Source organism: Leucoraja erinacea, chromosome 16 (assembly GCF_028641065.1).
Source record: "Leucoraja erinacea ecotype New England chromosome 16, Leri_hhj_1, whole genome shotgun sequence".
Lineage (NCBI taxonomy): Eukaryota > Metazoa > Chordata > Chondrichthyes > Rajiformes > Rajidae > Leucoraja > Leucoraja erinaceus.
The window spans coordinates 40,339,170-40,354,778 of NC_073392.1; the positions used below are offsets into that span (position 1 = coordinate 40,339,170).

The 15,609-nt window shown below is 42.0% G+C and overlaps 1 protein-coding gene across 2 annotated transcripts in view; it reads right to left on the reverse strand.

Annotated features, from left to right (window-relative positions):
• Window positions 1-5,240: 5,240 nt before the first annotated feature.
• slc6a1b (solute carrier family 6 member 1b) overlaps window positions 5,241-15,609 on the reverse strand; it is a 92,871-nt gene continuing 82,502 nt past the window's right edge. For both annotated transcript variants that reach the window (XM_055648237.1, XM_055648236.1), the window contains exons 13-15: window positions 14,061-14,161; window positions 13,148-13,315; window positions 5,241-7,362 (exon numbers count right to left, since the gene is read on the reverse strand). In XM_055648237.1, coding sequence (XP_055504212.1) covers window positions 7,258-7,362; window positions 13,148-13,315; window positions 14,061-14,161 — 374 coding nt within the window. In that variant the 3' untranslated portion in view covers window positions 5,241-7,257. The remainder of the gene's footprint in view (window positions 7,363-13,147; window positions 13,316-14,060; window positions 14,162-15,609) is intronic.

The following is a 15,609-nucleotide window of genomic DNA, read 5'->3' on the forward strand; positions in this document are numbered from 1 at the left end:
CCCCATTATTGCTGCCATCTACGCTTCACGCTGCCTAAGAAAAGCAGCCAACATAATCAAAAGCCCGGTCCCACCCCAGTCATTTCAATTTCTTCCTGGTCTCGTCTGGCAGAAGTTACAGAAGTTTGAAAGCACGCCTCAAGGCGTTTGAGGCTTCAGAATGGCCCTTCCATAAGCGAAGGCACTGTTTGATTGACCTTAGCCCCATTGTGGATATTGGACTATGTCTGTGGGACTGATGAGCTACAATCCCACAAACTATATTCTGCACTCTGTATCTTCTCCTTTGCTCTACCTATTGTACTCGCGTTTGATTTTATTTTATTCATGTATGGTATGTCTAATATGTTTGGATACTGTGCAAAACAAAGCCTTTGACTCAAAAATTAAACACAAAAAATGATACAGTAGACAGTGAAAATGTTTTAACTAAGGATTATTATTATTATTATTATTAATCATTTTTAATAATGCATTATTGATTTATTAATTCATTTATTAGACTTTATTTTTCTGAAATAAAAATATTTAACTGTATTTCAACGGCTGCTAAATGTTTCCAACCATTTAAAAAATGCAAGATGTGGGCAGTCCCTGGCCTGGTTTGTTAATTCACCATGGGAGAATGTGGAGGAAAATGAAATAACAGCATACATTAAACATCTGACACTTCAAGTACTTCGGCAATCAGTCAGTCTGGATCAATAACGTTTGTGTTAACCTTTTATCATCTTTCAGTCACCACACACAGCAGTCTCATTTCAAAGACCTCATGGGTAGAAAATATAATTTCAATAAATTGCTTTGTTTTTTCATTTTCTGCCTTTCAGGGTTACTATTCCTTTGGTAGCGGCAACCCAGTTATTAGTCTGTGCAATTGTCCTTTTTGAGGTGACTACCGATTGCGGGTTTCAGTAGATTAATTGATCAAGAATTGATTCAGACCTGAATCTGATACAGTGCTCCATTTTTTTGTAGAGGCTGGTATTTATTACGCCTGTTCAGAAAACCTGTCTATCTTTACATCCAACCTTCCCTGAGTTTAGAGTTGAATTGTATCTTCATGTCCAGGATTGATAGAAACATAGAAATTAGGTGCAGGAGTAGGCCATTCGGCCCTTCGAGCCTGCACCGCCATTCAATATGATCATGGCTGATCATCCAACTCAGTATCCCGTACCTGCCTTCTCTCCATACCCCCTGATCCGCTTAGCCACAAGGGCCACATCTAACTCCCTCTTAAATATAGCCAATGAAGTGGCCTCAACTACCCTCTGTGGCAGAGAGTTCCAGAGATTCACCACTCTCTGCGTGAAAAATGTTCTTCTCATCTCGGTTTTAAAGGATTTCCCCTTTATCCTTAAGCTGTGACCCCTTGTCCTGGACTTCCCTAACATCGGGAACAATCTTCCTGCATCTAGCCTGTCTAACCCCTTAAGAATTTTGTAAGTTTCTATAAGATCCCCTCTCAATCTTCTAAATTCTAGAGAGTATAAACCAAGTCTATCCAGTCTTTCTTCATAAGACAGTCCTGACATCCCAGGAATCAGTCTGGTGAACCGTCTCTGCACTCCCTCTATGGCAATAATGTCCTTCCTCAGATTTGGAGACCAAAACTGTACGCAATACTCCAGGTGTGGTCTCACCAAGACCCTGTACAACTGCAGTAGAACCTCTCTGCTCCTATACTCAAATCCTTTTGCAATGAAAGCTAACATACCATTCGCTTTCTTTACTGCCTGCTGCACCTGCGTGCCTACCTTCAATGACTGGTGTACCATGACACCCAGGTCTCGCTGCATCTCCCCCTTTCCCAATCGGCCACCATTTAGATAATAGTCTGCTTTCCTGTTTTTGCCACCAAAATGGATAACCTCACATTTATCCACATTATACTGCATCTGCCAAACATTTGCCCACTCACCCAGCCTATCCAAGTCACCCTGCAGTCTCCTAGCATCCTCCTCACACCTAACACTGCCCCCCAGCTTAGTGTCATCCGCAAACTTGGAGATATTGCCTTCAATTCCCTCATCCAGATCATTAATATATATTGTAAATAGCTGGGGTCCCAGTACTGAGCCTTGCGGTACCCCACTAGTTACTGCCTGCCATTGTGAAAAGGACCCGTTTACTCCTACTCTTTGCTTCCTGTTTGCCAGCCAGTTCTCTATCCACATCAATACTGAACCCCCAATGCCTTGTGCTTTAAGTTTGTATACTAATTTTTTATGTGGGACCTTGTCGAAAGCCTTCTGGAAGTCCAGATACACCACATCCACTGGTTCTCCCCTATCCACGCTACTAGTTACATCCTCGAAAAATTCTATAAGATTCGTCAGACATGATTTACCTTTCGTAAATCCATGCTGACTTTGTCCAATGATTTCACCACTTTCCAAATGTGCTGCTATCCCATCTTTAATAACTGACTCTAGCAGTTTTCCCCACTACCGATGTTAGACTAACTGGTCTGTAATTCCCCGTTTTCTCTCTCCCTCCCTTCTTAAAAAGTGGGGTTACGTTTGCGCACCCGCCAATCTTCAGGAACTACTCCAGAATCTAAAGAGTTTTGAAAGATTATTACTAATGCATCCACTATTTCTGGAGCTACTTCCTTAAGTACTCTGGGATGCAGCCTATCTGGCCCTGGGGATTTATCGGCCTTTAATCCATTCAATTTACCCAACACCATTCAATATGATCATGGCTGATCATCCAACTCAGTATCCCGTACCTGCCTTCTCTCCATACCCCCTGATGTTGCAAACAAGGTCAGCTGATGTTAGCTGATGTTGCAAACAAGGTCAGCTAACTTAGTACAAATAAAAGTTTGAATGCAAGTTCTTGCTGCTTGTATTGCCAGCACTATTAAAGTGAGCAGTGACAAAGAAGTTATGATTTAGCTAGGAAGGAAAATCACACAATAGACAATAGGTGCAGGAGTAGGTCATTTGGCCCTTTGAGCCAGCACCGCCATTCAATGTGATCATGGCTGATCATCCCGAATCAGTAACCCATTCCTGCCTTCTCCCCATATCCCTGACTCCGCTATCACTGTAATCCCCTTCTTCTCCCCCCCTTCTCCCCCACTTCTCCCCCCCCCCTTTCTCCCTCCCCCTTCTCCCCCCCCCCCCCCCCCCCCCCCCCCCCCCCCCCCCTCTCTCTCTCGTGCTCTCTGAAGGACTTACCTGTTGTCCTTTTACCTTCCTTTTCATTTCGGGTGTGAATTTCAGACAGCACTCCCCCGCTTTTCCCTGGCCCTCGCCTTTGCGTGCGTAACGGTAGATCCAGCTCACGATTTAATTGCTGAAGGAAGATCCAGTTCACGGTTTTTCAGGCGTGTGCCCTCGAGCTTGAAGGTCGAAGACAGTGCTGAAAAGCCACGTAAGTAGACAGGTACATGGATAACACAAGTTTTGAGGGATATGGACCAAACGCAAGCAGGTGGGACTAGTGTAGCTGGGACATGTTGGCTGGTGTGGGCAAGTTGGGCCAAAGGGCCTGTTTCCACACTGTATCACTCTATGACTCTTTGACAAACATGCCACCCACCTAAACAAAAACAAGACCCAATGTTATCATTAAAAACCTAATATGGAAGATTATCTATCTAATGACAAGTTAACACGGGGTCTTAATTCCGTGGGTTGAGAGATACTTGATATTTCTCCGCTTGCAACATAATCTGAGGAAAGACATTCTTGCCATAGAGGGAGTACAGAGAAGGTTCACCAGACTGATTCCTGGGATGTCAGGACTTTCATATGAAGAAAGACTGGATAGACTCGGTTTGTACTCGCTAGAATTTAGAAGATTGAGGGGGGATCTTATAGAAACTAACAAAATTCTTAAGGGGTTGGACAGGCTAGATGCAGGAAGATTGTTCCCGGTGTTGGGGAAGTCCAGAACAAGGGGTCACAGTTTAAGGATAAGGGGGAAATCTTTTAGGACCGAGATGAGGAAAACCTTTTTCACACGGAGAGTGGTGAATCTCTGGAATTCTCTGCCACAGAAGGTAGTTGAGGCCAGTTCATTGGCTATATTTAAGAGGGAGTTAGATGTGGCCATTGTGGCTAAAGGGATCAGGGGGTATGGAGAGAAGGTAGGAACAGGATACTGAGTTGGATGATCAGCCATGATCATATTGAATGGCGGTGCAGGCTCGAAGGGCCGAATGGCCTACTCCTGCACCTATTTGCTATTTTCTATGTTTCTATAAGAAAACCCACTATCAAATACAGCAGATACATAGTAAGGAATTAAGCTTCAGCCTGAAGGGCCTGTCCCACTTAGGCTATTTTTTAGGTGACTGCCGGCGATTGTCATACTCATAGCACATCGCCGAAAAACTGGCGACTAGACCCCCCCCCTACGACAATGTCTACGACAAGCTACAACAACCTACCGCCTGGTCGACGTCAAGATATGGCAAGCTACTGTCAACCGGCGACACATTAGGACGTCCACCTATGACCACATCTACGACAACCTACGACCAAACAGGCGACAACCTGCAACAACCGAAGTCAACCTACGTCCACCCGGAACAATCTACGTCAAGCTACCACCCTGTCGGCGACAACTGAAGACAATTCAGTCGCCAGTACCTGTGGCCGGTTGACGTAGGTAGTCGCCAATTGAATTCACCGAAGTCAGCTCCGGCGCCAACCTCCGTCACCTGGCGCCATCCCACGACAGCACCTACGTCAGGAGAAGTCAAGCTACGCTCATTGGCGTCAACCCACTGTCGCTGACTGTCGCTGAAAATTTTTGAACATGTTGAAAATCCAGCGGCGATCAGAAAGACGCTACGGCTCTTTGGGCGACAGAGGAGACCACTCACGACCATACAGGCGACACGTCCCGGCGACCATGTGGCGCCTGTAGTCGCCTAAAATATAGTCTGTGGGACAGGCCCGTAATATGATGGGTTTCAGAAAATTAACAGAATGCTGCCTTTTCTCACGAAGTGGGTGATGCATAGTAGCAAGGAGCTGCCGGAGGAGGAGATGGAGGTGAAATTACATCACATCAATTATAATACACTTGGGCATGTACATGTACAGGAAAGGTTTGGAGGGATATGTACCAAGTGCAGGCAAGTGCTCGGTTATGCTACTTGATCGACATGGACAAGTTTGGCCGAATGACCTGTTTCCTATAATGTTCTTACTCTAATACTAAATGCATACAGGTAAACTAGGCATCACTTTAACAAAGGCACACTTTCTTGCATGTATGGTGTAAGATAAAGTTTTTATTTGCTTTCCAAAAATTTGACAACATATATATGACAATCATGCCCTTTTATCAATAACACCATTTAGAACTTAACTACACCATGTAATATATACGTTGAAAACTGTACATTTGATCAATGTAACATTTATAAATCTACAAAAGAATACTCTCTTTACTGGACTCATTATATATTGAATGTATTTTATACAAATTAAATACATAGCTGATGCTCAAAGAGTAACACCATAATTATGTTTTTGTGTTAAGAGTTATTGCAGTGTTAAGGTCTATGATGGAAGAATTGTTATTTTTGGACAAAACTACATTAAATAAGATATCGACATTTATACTTTTTTTTTTTTACATATTTGCTATACAACAACATTTTGACAGATATAGTTGTAATAGATTTTTTTAAACAACCAATATTTAATCAATGCACGCGTACTTTCTATGTTTTTTTACTCAGAATACATTATACAATATAGTTAAAATTTCTTCCGTGGTTCTGTTTCCCTGTCACATTTGCTTAGCTGCCATAGACACAAGCTGATGTCTGCCTCAAAGTGGAAAATTGTTGATGTCTTACCTTGATCTGCTGCTACCTGATGCTCTGAGATCAATAAGCGTTCACCACTCCTTGGATTATTAAGTACACTGTTACTTCCTAGATCTGAATTGATACACGTGACAATTCCAAAATATTTTTTGCAACTATTTTTGTATTCTACATGAAATGGAAGGAATATATGGGAGTGAATACAATGTTCATACAAATATGTAGATATATTCAAATACTGAACTGACCCAGATGTAATAGTTTGGCTTCTGGCCATCAGGGTTTGAAAGAGTATACGATGATCTATTTAGTTGAAGCTGTGCTTTGTAGCTAATGAAATCACTTCGGAGTTGGAGTCGGATAAGATAGTTGGAGATATCTGAGAATACTCAGAGGAGAAAGTTCAACATTTGCAGCAATCGAGCAGCAAGAGCTGGAAAAGGGAGGTGATTGATCCAATTTCCAATCCGTATGTTCACTAATCCCCTCTGATCCTCCATGCATTATATCACATTCATCCATATCTACTCATGAACATACCCTTTCCCATACATCTTCCCCCCTATTTCTAATTTCTATCCCCCCTCCTTACTCCAGTCTGTATGACTTATGTTGCCTATTGTGGATAAATGAGTCATTTTCACATTGTTACAATAGACAGCAGTGGAACCGTATTAAAGGTGATTATCTCAAACACTGTAATTGAAATTATAAAATTCTATGAACTATATAAAGAACGTCTTTACATTTATTCTTTCTTCTAATATCAATACTCTGCTTTCCCTAACAGGATAAAAAATAGTGAATGCCCACATTGGCATTTGACAACAGTGCTTAGGTGGATCAGGAACATGATGTTTCCACACTGACAAAAGAGTGGACAACAGTGGCACAGGCAATTTCATTATGGGAGCATATGGAATGCAGGAAAAGAGAAGTAGACTCCTGGGAAGTATGGCTGGGACAATTAAAGTGTAGGAAAGGAAATTCTACACATTTATCGTAAAACCATAATTTTGATTAATGCTCTTAGTGCTATAAACTTGACGGACTGAAACGTTGATGTGCGTACAATAAGACGGTGATTATAATCACGTCCATGTGATCACAAAGTCTTTGACCATACAACTCAGGAGGAAGCCATTCGGCCCATCGTGCTTGTGCTCACTCTTCAAAAGAGAAAACCATGGTTTAAAAATGCTAACAGTCTGCCTCTGTTGTTGGTCGTTTGCCAAAATTACATTGTTATCAAAACCTGAAATGATTTTCTTTTAGTTAAGAGTTTTACTTGATGTCCAAGAACAAAGGTTTATAGCCTTTTTTTAAAAAACTATTGGTCATATTTGTGGTAGGAGGTAGGTGCACAATAATGTAACTACAGTCCTTGGTCTCGATCAACCATTGTAAGAATTTATACTCTGGGCAGTGTTAGTACCTTACACTTAATAAATAATCTACATATATGCTTCGTCACTTGGAGTAATGCCATGCTCGGGTTGTTCAGGTCCATTCTCCCGGCATTTCATGTCCTCGGTTGGTTGAGTCATCAGCCGCAGGCGCTGCAAGCAGAATAACACTGACATCATTACACGCTTTGAATATGGAGAGTGATGGCCGTGGGAGAAAATATCAGGAACTAATCTCAACACAAGGTTAACAGTTCCACTTTGTCAATTCCTAAGATCTCGCTAATAACCGTGATGGATGTTGTCCTAAATAACCAGTCATTCTTTGACTTCAAGAAGAAAAACATGAGCAAAATGTTGCCAAATCCTTCGACTTTTCTAATTGTATGATTCATTGGCAACTGAATGAGGGATTTCCTATCTGCCAAGTGATATCATTTTTGTTTAGATTAAATATGTACCAGCATTCTTTCAGAGGAAAAAATATAATTGTATTCCCAATCATTTAATTTATCTTAATCTAGTGCTCTGGATTAACTTTGATGCTAATCCAGAGGCATTCAGAACAGGAAAGATAGACACAAAATGCTGGAGTAACTCAGCAGGACAAGCAGCATCTCAGGAGAGAAGGAATGGGTGACGTTTCGGGTCGATACTCTTAATATTTGTGCTATAATGTCCTGGCTGAACAGTACTTAACCTGAGTGCCTTGATCTTTACTCTGATCCATGCTAACTGATAGCAGATGAAAGGTGATGCCGATAGGTTCATGCTGAACCCCCTTCCAAATGTGATGTCTATATCTGGATTGAATGTATGAATGATAACCAATAAAGTCAAGGATAAAATTGGATAATGAATGGAAATCTATGGTTTGGATTAAGATGTGTGATCTGCTCACACCAATTCAGAGACGATTTACGAGGATGTTGCCAGGACAAGAGGGTGTGAGCTATAGGGAGAGGTTGAGTAGGCTGGGTCTCTATTCCTTGGAGCGCAGGAGGATGAGGGTTGATCTTATAGAAGTGTATAAAAAAAAATGAGAGAAATCGATCGGGTAGATGCACAGAGTCTCTTGCCCAGAGTAGGTGAATTGAGGACCAGAGGACATAGGCTTAAGGTGAAGGGGGAAAGATTCAATAGGAATCTGAGGGTAGCTTTTTCACACAAAGGGTGGTGGGTGTATGGAACAAGCTGCCAGAGGATGTAGTTGAGGCTGGGACTATCATTTAAGAAGCAGTTAGAGGGGTACATGGATAGGACAGGTTTGGAGGGATGTGGACTAAATGTCGGCAGGTGGGACTAGTGTACCTGGAACATGTTGACCGGTGTGGGCAAGTTGGGCTAAAGGGCCTGTTTCCACACTGAAAGGCTTGGATAGGGTCGATGTGGAGAGGATGTTTCCACTAGTGGAAGAGTCCAGGACTAGAGGACATAGCCTCAAAATTAAAGGGCATTTCTTTAGGAAGGAGATGAGGGCAAATTTATTTAGTCAGAGGATGGTGAATCTGTGGAATTCTTTGTCACAGAAGGCTGTGGAGGCCAAGTCAAGGGATATGTTTAAGGCAGAGATAGATAAATTCTTGGTTAGTACGCATGTCAGGGATTATGGGGAGAAGGCAAGAGAATGGGGTTAGGAGGGAGAGATAGATCAGCCATGATTGAATGGCGGAGTAGACTTGATGGGCCGAATGGGCTAATTCTCCTCCTATCATTTATGACCTTATGGCACTCACACCCTGCCATCCACCACCACGACACACCCATCCAAACATATGACAACTAATATACTTCCTCCACAGGGCTAATTGTTGATGAACATGAGTGATCCATATAGTGGACTTGGTACTTGCATTCACCAATACCCTGTGATGTTTCAAGTGGGAGTATTGCATTCAGAGTAAGTACGTCTTCCTTATTCGTAGGTTACAGCCTGAAGTCAGAGGCCACGTGTAAAGGGATGGACTTTGTTATCCTGGCAGGTAAACCATGCCCTCCATATATGGAGGACACAGTGACTGGCACAGAACATGTGTATCATCTGTTTGTCTCTGCCCATCATGACAAGCCCCTTTTGATCGTGCAGTGGCTATGTATTGAGCAAGTCCAATCCACCTGTTCCATAGGTTTTCTTTATTTCGCATGCACTGTTTCAGTGGGACTACAGTGACAAACATCTGACCCCACTGGGTGCCTCTTTGAAACTGTAGAAACTCTCTGCCAGAATTCTGCTCTCCGGGAATTGGATTCCATCTTTGAGCTTCTTGAAGTTCCCGTGTGTTAGAAACAGTGCAATGCCGCAGATTCCAAATGTTCCACTTTAGAAGGAAATTTACCTCAAGAATCGTTGCCAAAGCAGACTGACCTTGCTCAACAGTTGTAAGTGTCTTTACAGAAAGTGGCTGCAAGTTCCTGTTGGGACTTAGACAATAAACAATAGGTGCAGGAGTAGGCCGTTCGGCCCTTCGAGCCAGCACCGTTCCACACCCATTGGACCTCTGAGGTGTTGGTAGAGATTTGCTCTGTGAAAACCCTTATGGATAATACCCCCCTGTTGGGGATCATTTATCCCTTCCTCAGCTCTTCCCCCCCCTTCTGTAAATCTCTCCTCATTCCAGTATGGTTTATTCTGATCGGAAATATTAACTAAAACTGTAGCAAGCAGTTGGATTGTGCTAAAGGTTTGAAGTGAAAACACAATCTGCTTTACCACTGCATGTGCACTCCAGTTGCAGATAGACACAAAAAGCTGGAGTAACTCAGCGGGTCAGACAACATCTCTGGAGAAAAGGAATAGGTGATGTCACCTATTCCTTTTCTCCAGAATTGCTGTCTGACCCACTGAGTTACTTCAGCTATTTGTGTCTATCTTCGGTTTAAACCAGTATCTGCCGTTCCTTCCTGCACGACGCTAAATTATAGTTTGCACAACCCCAGTTTGGAGATCGAAACCAATCATGAATTATTATTGATTCCCTGAAGCAGCATGGGACAGGTATCTCTCCGTCAGCTTAATCTGGTTGCTCTCTATAAACTGAATACACACCATTGAGTTGGTGGCCCAGGCAGCCATTCAGCATTGTGCAGTGAGCGATACACACACAGTCTGTACACGTGCACCACATGTTGAATGTTTAGTAGAGTGTTAAATTTGTTCATGTTACATGTATTTTTTATTTCTATTTATTTTTTCATGCACACTGAATGGACACTGGTTGAGCAACGTTTTTTTGTTTCCTCTGGGTATGCGAATACTCAGGAAATGACAATAAAGATATACAATACAATACAATACATGCTACATTAGAAGCTAATCAGCATCAAACAACGGGAGACTTGCAGCCTCATATCTTAGATCTTAGAGAATAAATCATCACATACATTGAAGGATTCGCCAGAAACAGTTTAGTTTAGAGATACAGCGCGTAAACAGACCCACCGAGTCCGCGCCGACCAGCGATCATCCCGTACACTAGCACGTTCCTACACATCATTTACAATTTTTACCAAAGCCAATTAACCTAAAAACCTGCATGTCTTTGGATTGTGCACCGGGAGATAACCCACGCGGGTCATGGGGAGAACATACAAACTCCGTACAGACAGCACCCGCAGTCAGGATCGAACCCGGATCTCAGGCGCTGTAAGCGCTGTAAGGCAGCAGTTCTACCGCTGCACCACCGTGCCACCCGTTCTCACGACCTCGATCTCAAGCACCAATTACAAGAGCAGCAGTCTCATAGGATATATAACCTGCAGGCTTCCTTCAAGTGATAGACCATCCTATCTTGGAAATGGATCACCGATCATCATTGGGTCTGAATTGTGGTACTCACCACTCAACACATCCTCACCACAAATACTACAGCGGATCAAGAAGGCGATTCACTACCATCTTCTCAAGGGCAATTAGGGATCGGTATTCAACTCTGGCTTTACCAGCAAAGTCCATATTCCAACCAAGGAATACGTAAATAAATAAAATCTGTGATGTATTTCACTGTATATGTGGGAAATGATATGTATACAAAGTATCTTTCCCTTGACACTGAGATAAAAGTAACGTTAAAAATGAGCTATACGTGAACAAACAGGCTTTGACATTTCTAAAAAAAAATATCACTTGTCTTAAGATTTCCAATTGAAGAATGGGGAAGCTAGCATTACATCAACAGTATATATATATATAACTCACTTTTATTCACTGGCTTTCGACACTGGCTGAGACATTGCAGTTTTTAAGAAATAGTGGCAATGGTTTTTGAACACCAGCACTTTGTGGTAACTTGCTAAAAGCGCTTTATAAATAAAGTTATTATTATTATTATTATTATTATTATTATTATTATATTACAGAAATTTACTGTACAGCAGAGAAGTTGGCCATTTGAACCACCATTCCTTGCTAAGAATAACAACAGGATAACATTTAACCAATTGGTTTGGTTAAGGTTCTAAGATGTTTTCATAGCTTTGCTAATTTGGGCAATTTGTAAAATAGGTAACAAAAGTCTGTAGATGTTTTCCAGATCTGCTGTAACTCGAGTGGGAAGGCAACAGTAAAACAGTCACAACATGCTTGGTGGTGGTGAGAGTGGAGGCAACAGGAGGCTGCAGATGCCTCGAGCAAAAACCAAAGTGCCGGAGTAACTCAGTGGTCAGGCAGCTTCTGTGAAGTACAAGGACAGATGGCATTTCGAGACTGGGCCCTTCTTCAGAATGATGAAGGAGTGGGGACAAAGCTGGAAAAGAGAGGGATGAATGGGACAAAGCTTGGCAAGTGAACGGTAGATAAAGGCGAGGGAGATAATTGAGAGGTGGGAGAGATAATACCGAAGGCTAGAGCTGAAATACAGACAAATGAGTGTCAAATAAGGGAAGGAGGAGTGAAATGTAAAGCTGGAGGGAATGATATGGTGGGTGGGGAGGGACAGGAGGGGAGGGAAAGAGGTGTGGGGGGGGGTGAATTGGAAATGGGGGATGGAGTAAGAAGGAGTGGGAGATGAGTGGAAAAAGGGGTTGAGGGAATGCCTCCTCTTGAGAACAGATGTGGTGGAGACGGAGAAATTGAGAATAAAGGGCCTGTCTCACTTGGGCATCATTGGCGCGTCACGCAGATGGCGAGCGAAAATTTTGTACATCCCAAAATCCTAGGGTGCCGCACGCAACCGCCTACGTCACCACGCACCATGCGTGCATCACATACGAGTCACGACGCGCGTGTTGTGTGTCGTGATGCATAAATGATGTCGCGTAAATGACGCGCAAATGGCGCCCAAGTGGGACAGGCCTTTAAGGGATTATAACACCTCCTGCCAAGTGGCAATGGTAGGAGTGTGGTCAAGGTAGCTGTGGGAGCCAGTAGGTTTGCACTAGATATCATTTTGATAGCTCTGACCGAAGTGCTGGCTTTCAAAATAATTGTTTTGCATTGTTTTGTGTTACAAATAGCAGGCATGTTTCAATTTGGGCATCAATTTCAAAAGGATTGGACAAGCTAAATGCAGGAAAAATGTTCCCAATGTTGTGCGAGTCCAGAACCAGGGGCCACAGCCTTAGAATAAAGGGGAGGTCATTTAAGACTGAGTTGAGACAAAACTTTTTCACCCAGAGAGTTGTGAATTTGTGGAATTCCCTGCCACAGAGAGCAGTGGAGGCCAAATCACTGGATGGATTTAAGAGAGAGTTAGATAGAGCTCTAGGGGCTAGTGGAGTAAATGGATATGGGGAGAAGGCAGGCACGAGTTATTGATAGGGGACGATCAGCCATGATCACATGATGAATGGCGGTGTGGCTCAAAGGGCCGAATGGCCTCCTCCTGCACCTATTTTCTATGTTTCGATGTCATTTTATCTGGTGCATTTGAATGGATTGGACCTGGCAGAATTCAGTCACTTTAAATTGATCAAACACAGCTTTTCAAGTGTTCACACCTACCTGTTTTAAAGAGCCCTTCGAAGTGAGGAACAGGTAACCCATGTAGCCAGGAATCAGCATCATGGAGGATAGAGCCATGAACCAGCCCACACCTTGGCCCCACTTTGGGAAGATATAACTCCCCATTGTGAGTGGTTTCATTTGAATTGCGCTGAAGAGAAACACACCCTGAAGGTACAAAAGAAAACTAAATTATATTGAGTTTTAATTAACAGATTAAAACAAAAATTCAATTCAATGAAGTACTTTGAAGCATAGTTAATGGTGATGTGTACGAAACTGCAGTTCAAAGATATTCAAAGAACGTTTGACGGCACTGGGCCTCTACTCGCTGGAGTTTAGAAGGATGAGGGGGTACTTCTTTGAAGCTTACCGAATCGTGAAAGGCCTGGATAGAGTGGATGTAGAGAGGATGTTTTCACTGAATTAGCAGGAGAGTCTAGGACCAGAGGTCATAGCCTCAGATTTAAAGGACGTTCCTTTATAAAGGAGATGAGGAGGAATTTCTTTAGTCAGAGTGTGGTGACTCTGCAGAATTATTTGCCAAAGGTTGTGGAGGCCAAGTCAATGGATATTTTTAAGGCAGAGATAGACATATTCTTGATTAGTACGGGTGTCAGGGGTTATGGAGAGACGGCAGGAGAATGGGGATAGGAGGGAGAAATAGATCAGTCATGATTGCATGGTGGAGTAGACTTGATGGGCCGAATAGCCTAATTCTGCTCCTATCACTTATGACCTTATGACCTTATGAAATCCTCACCATAACAATGAGATGAATGAATAGTTAAGAGATTTTTAAGAGGAAATTGGTGTAACATTGTTTAGCATTTAATATTAACTAATGCTGTTGTGCATTGATCCTGCCACTTTAAAATACCAACATATTGTGGGCAAATATTCTCTTTCTTACCCCCACGATAATTGGAGTGAAGAATGACCAGCAAAGTTTCCACCACAGGCATGGTTTATGGCCAACCATCTCCTCGATGTTACCAAAGAATCTGTTCACACCTGGAGAAAGGGAACATCACTCTTATTTGGACATGTCAAACTATTGTAATAAGATTAAACATATTCCTATGCATCTGAACATACTGATACCAAGTACTAGTTAACTAACAGTTCAATAATTTTATTTAGAGTTATTATTTTAATAAAATGTAACCGAGAAGAATAAATTGTATCTGTGAAGGCGAGAGGCAATGCTTAATTACAGCACATAATATTCTGCAACAGAAAGTATTGTTAGTGTCTTTTCCCAACCCTGTTGGTTTTTGAGGTGATCTGAGAAAAGATGTTGCCTGCTGTACAGATAAACAGATATCTCCTGAATTGTATTGTGGTGTGGTACCTTATTGCTGAATACACCTCACGATTTGCAGACTACGGATGGAAATGAACTGTGAATTGCATAGGTTTGTCAGGGATAATCTGTGTAGGAATAATGTGTAGAAGATATCCTGTGTTGATTTTGGATTTTGTTGGGTTATATGTTCATCGCATTTATAAATGGGTTAATCTTCTGTTGTTTAACTACCCCTAAAGACAACCTCTCTGTTACCAGCAGGAAAGTTAAGGTAGCCACTTTCAACTGTGACAATGAACTGATTATTTTCCAATCATCTTATTTATAGTTCTTTCCAGTCGGTGCTCAGTAATTATTTACAGTGCAGTTTCACTTTGAAGCAAGAATCTTTACCACAACAGCCCCCCATGTTCCCATGGATCGCCATTAGACTTCCACCTATTGTGATTAATAAATGCTGAGTTTACTGCCCCCAAGCAATCTATTTCTTTTTTTTGCTGTATCCTTCAGCTTTGTAGACAGATCAAAGAGAAAATGCACCCATTTCTCTTATTGGACTAATGATAAATAAGTGCAGACATTTTCCCTCGCTCTTGAGAGAGACCTCTATTGTGTACTGTTGGAAATAAATCTTTCCCAGGAAGTTTCAGTGAATCCAAATTAAGGGGCTATAGACTGTGGGGCAATCTAACATATTCTTTTGATCATGTTTGAATAAGAATTTTGGAGGTTTCTTTGAAAAATTGAAGCAACAGCAGAATCTTTTCCAGTGAATCGAGTATTACTTAAATAAAAATTGCAAGGACCTTGCTATCATGATGAAAAACTTGGGATTATTCAGGTTGAGCATTGGGAATTTATTTGCCTGCAAATTCAGATGTATCGGAAAATGCTAATGAACTAAAATAACAAGTAAGTTTCTCATGAGATTTTTGGCCAAAATATTTACCCATAATATTTGATTACTTATTTAATGATTCTTTAACCTTAGATCACTGTAGAGCAAATTCTGCTGGAATTAACTCCAGTGACCATTCATGACGATGTATTTCGCTGTTTGATACTTGGTTGTTATCCTTACTGTACAAGGGTGATGGGCTTTTTTTTGTTGTCAACATCTATTTTGTGCAAATTGTCATTTAGTTCCATTTTT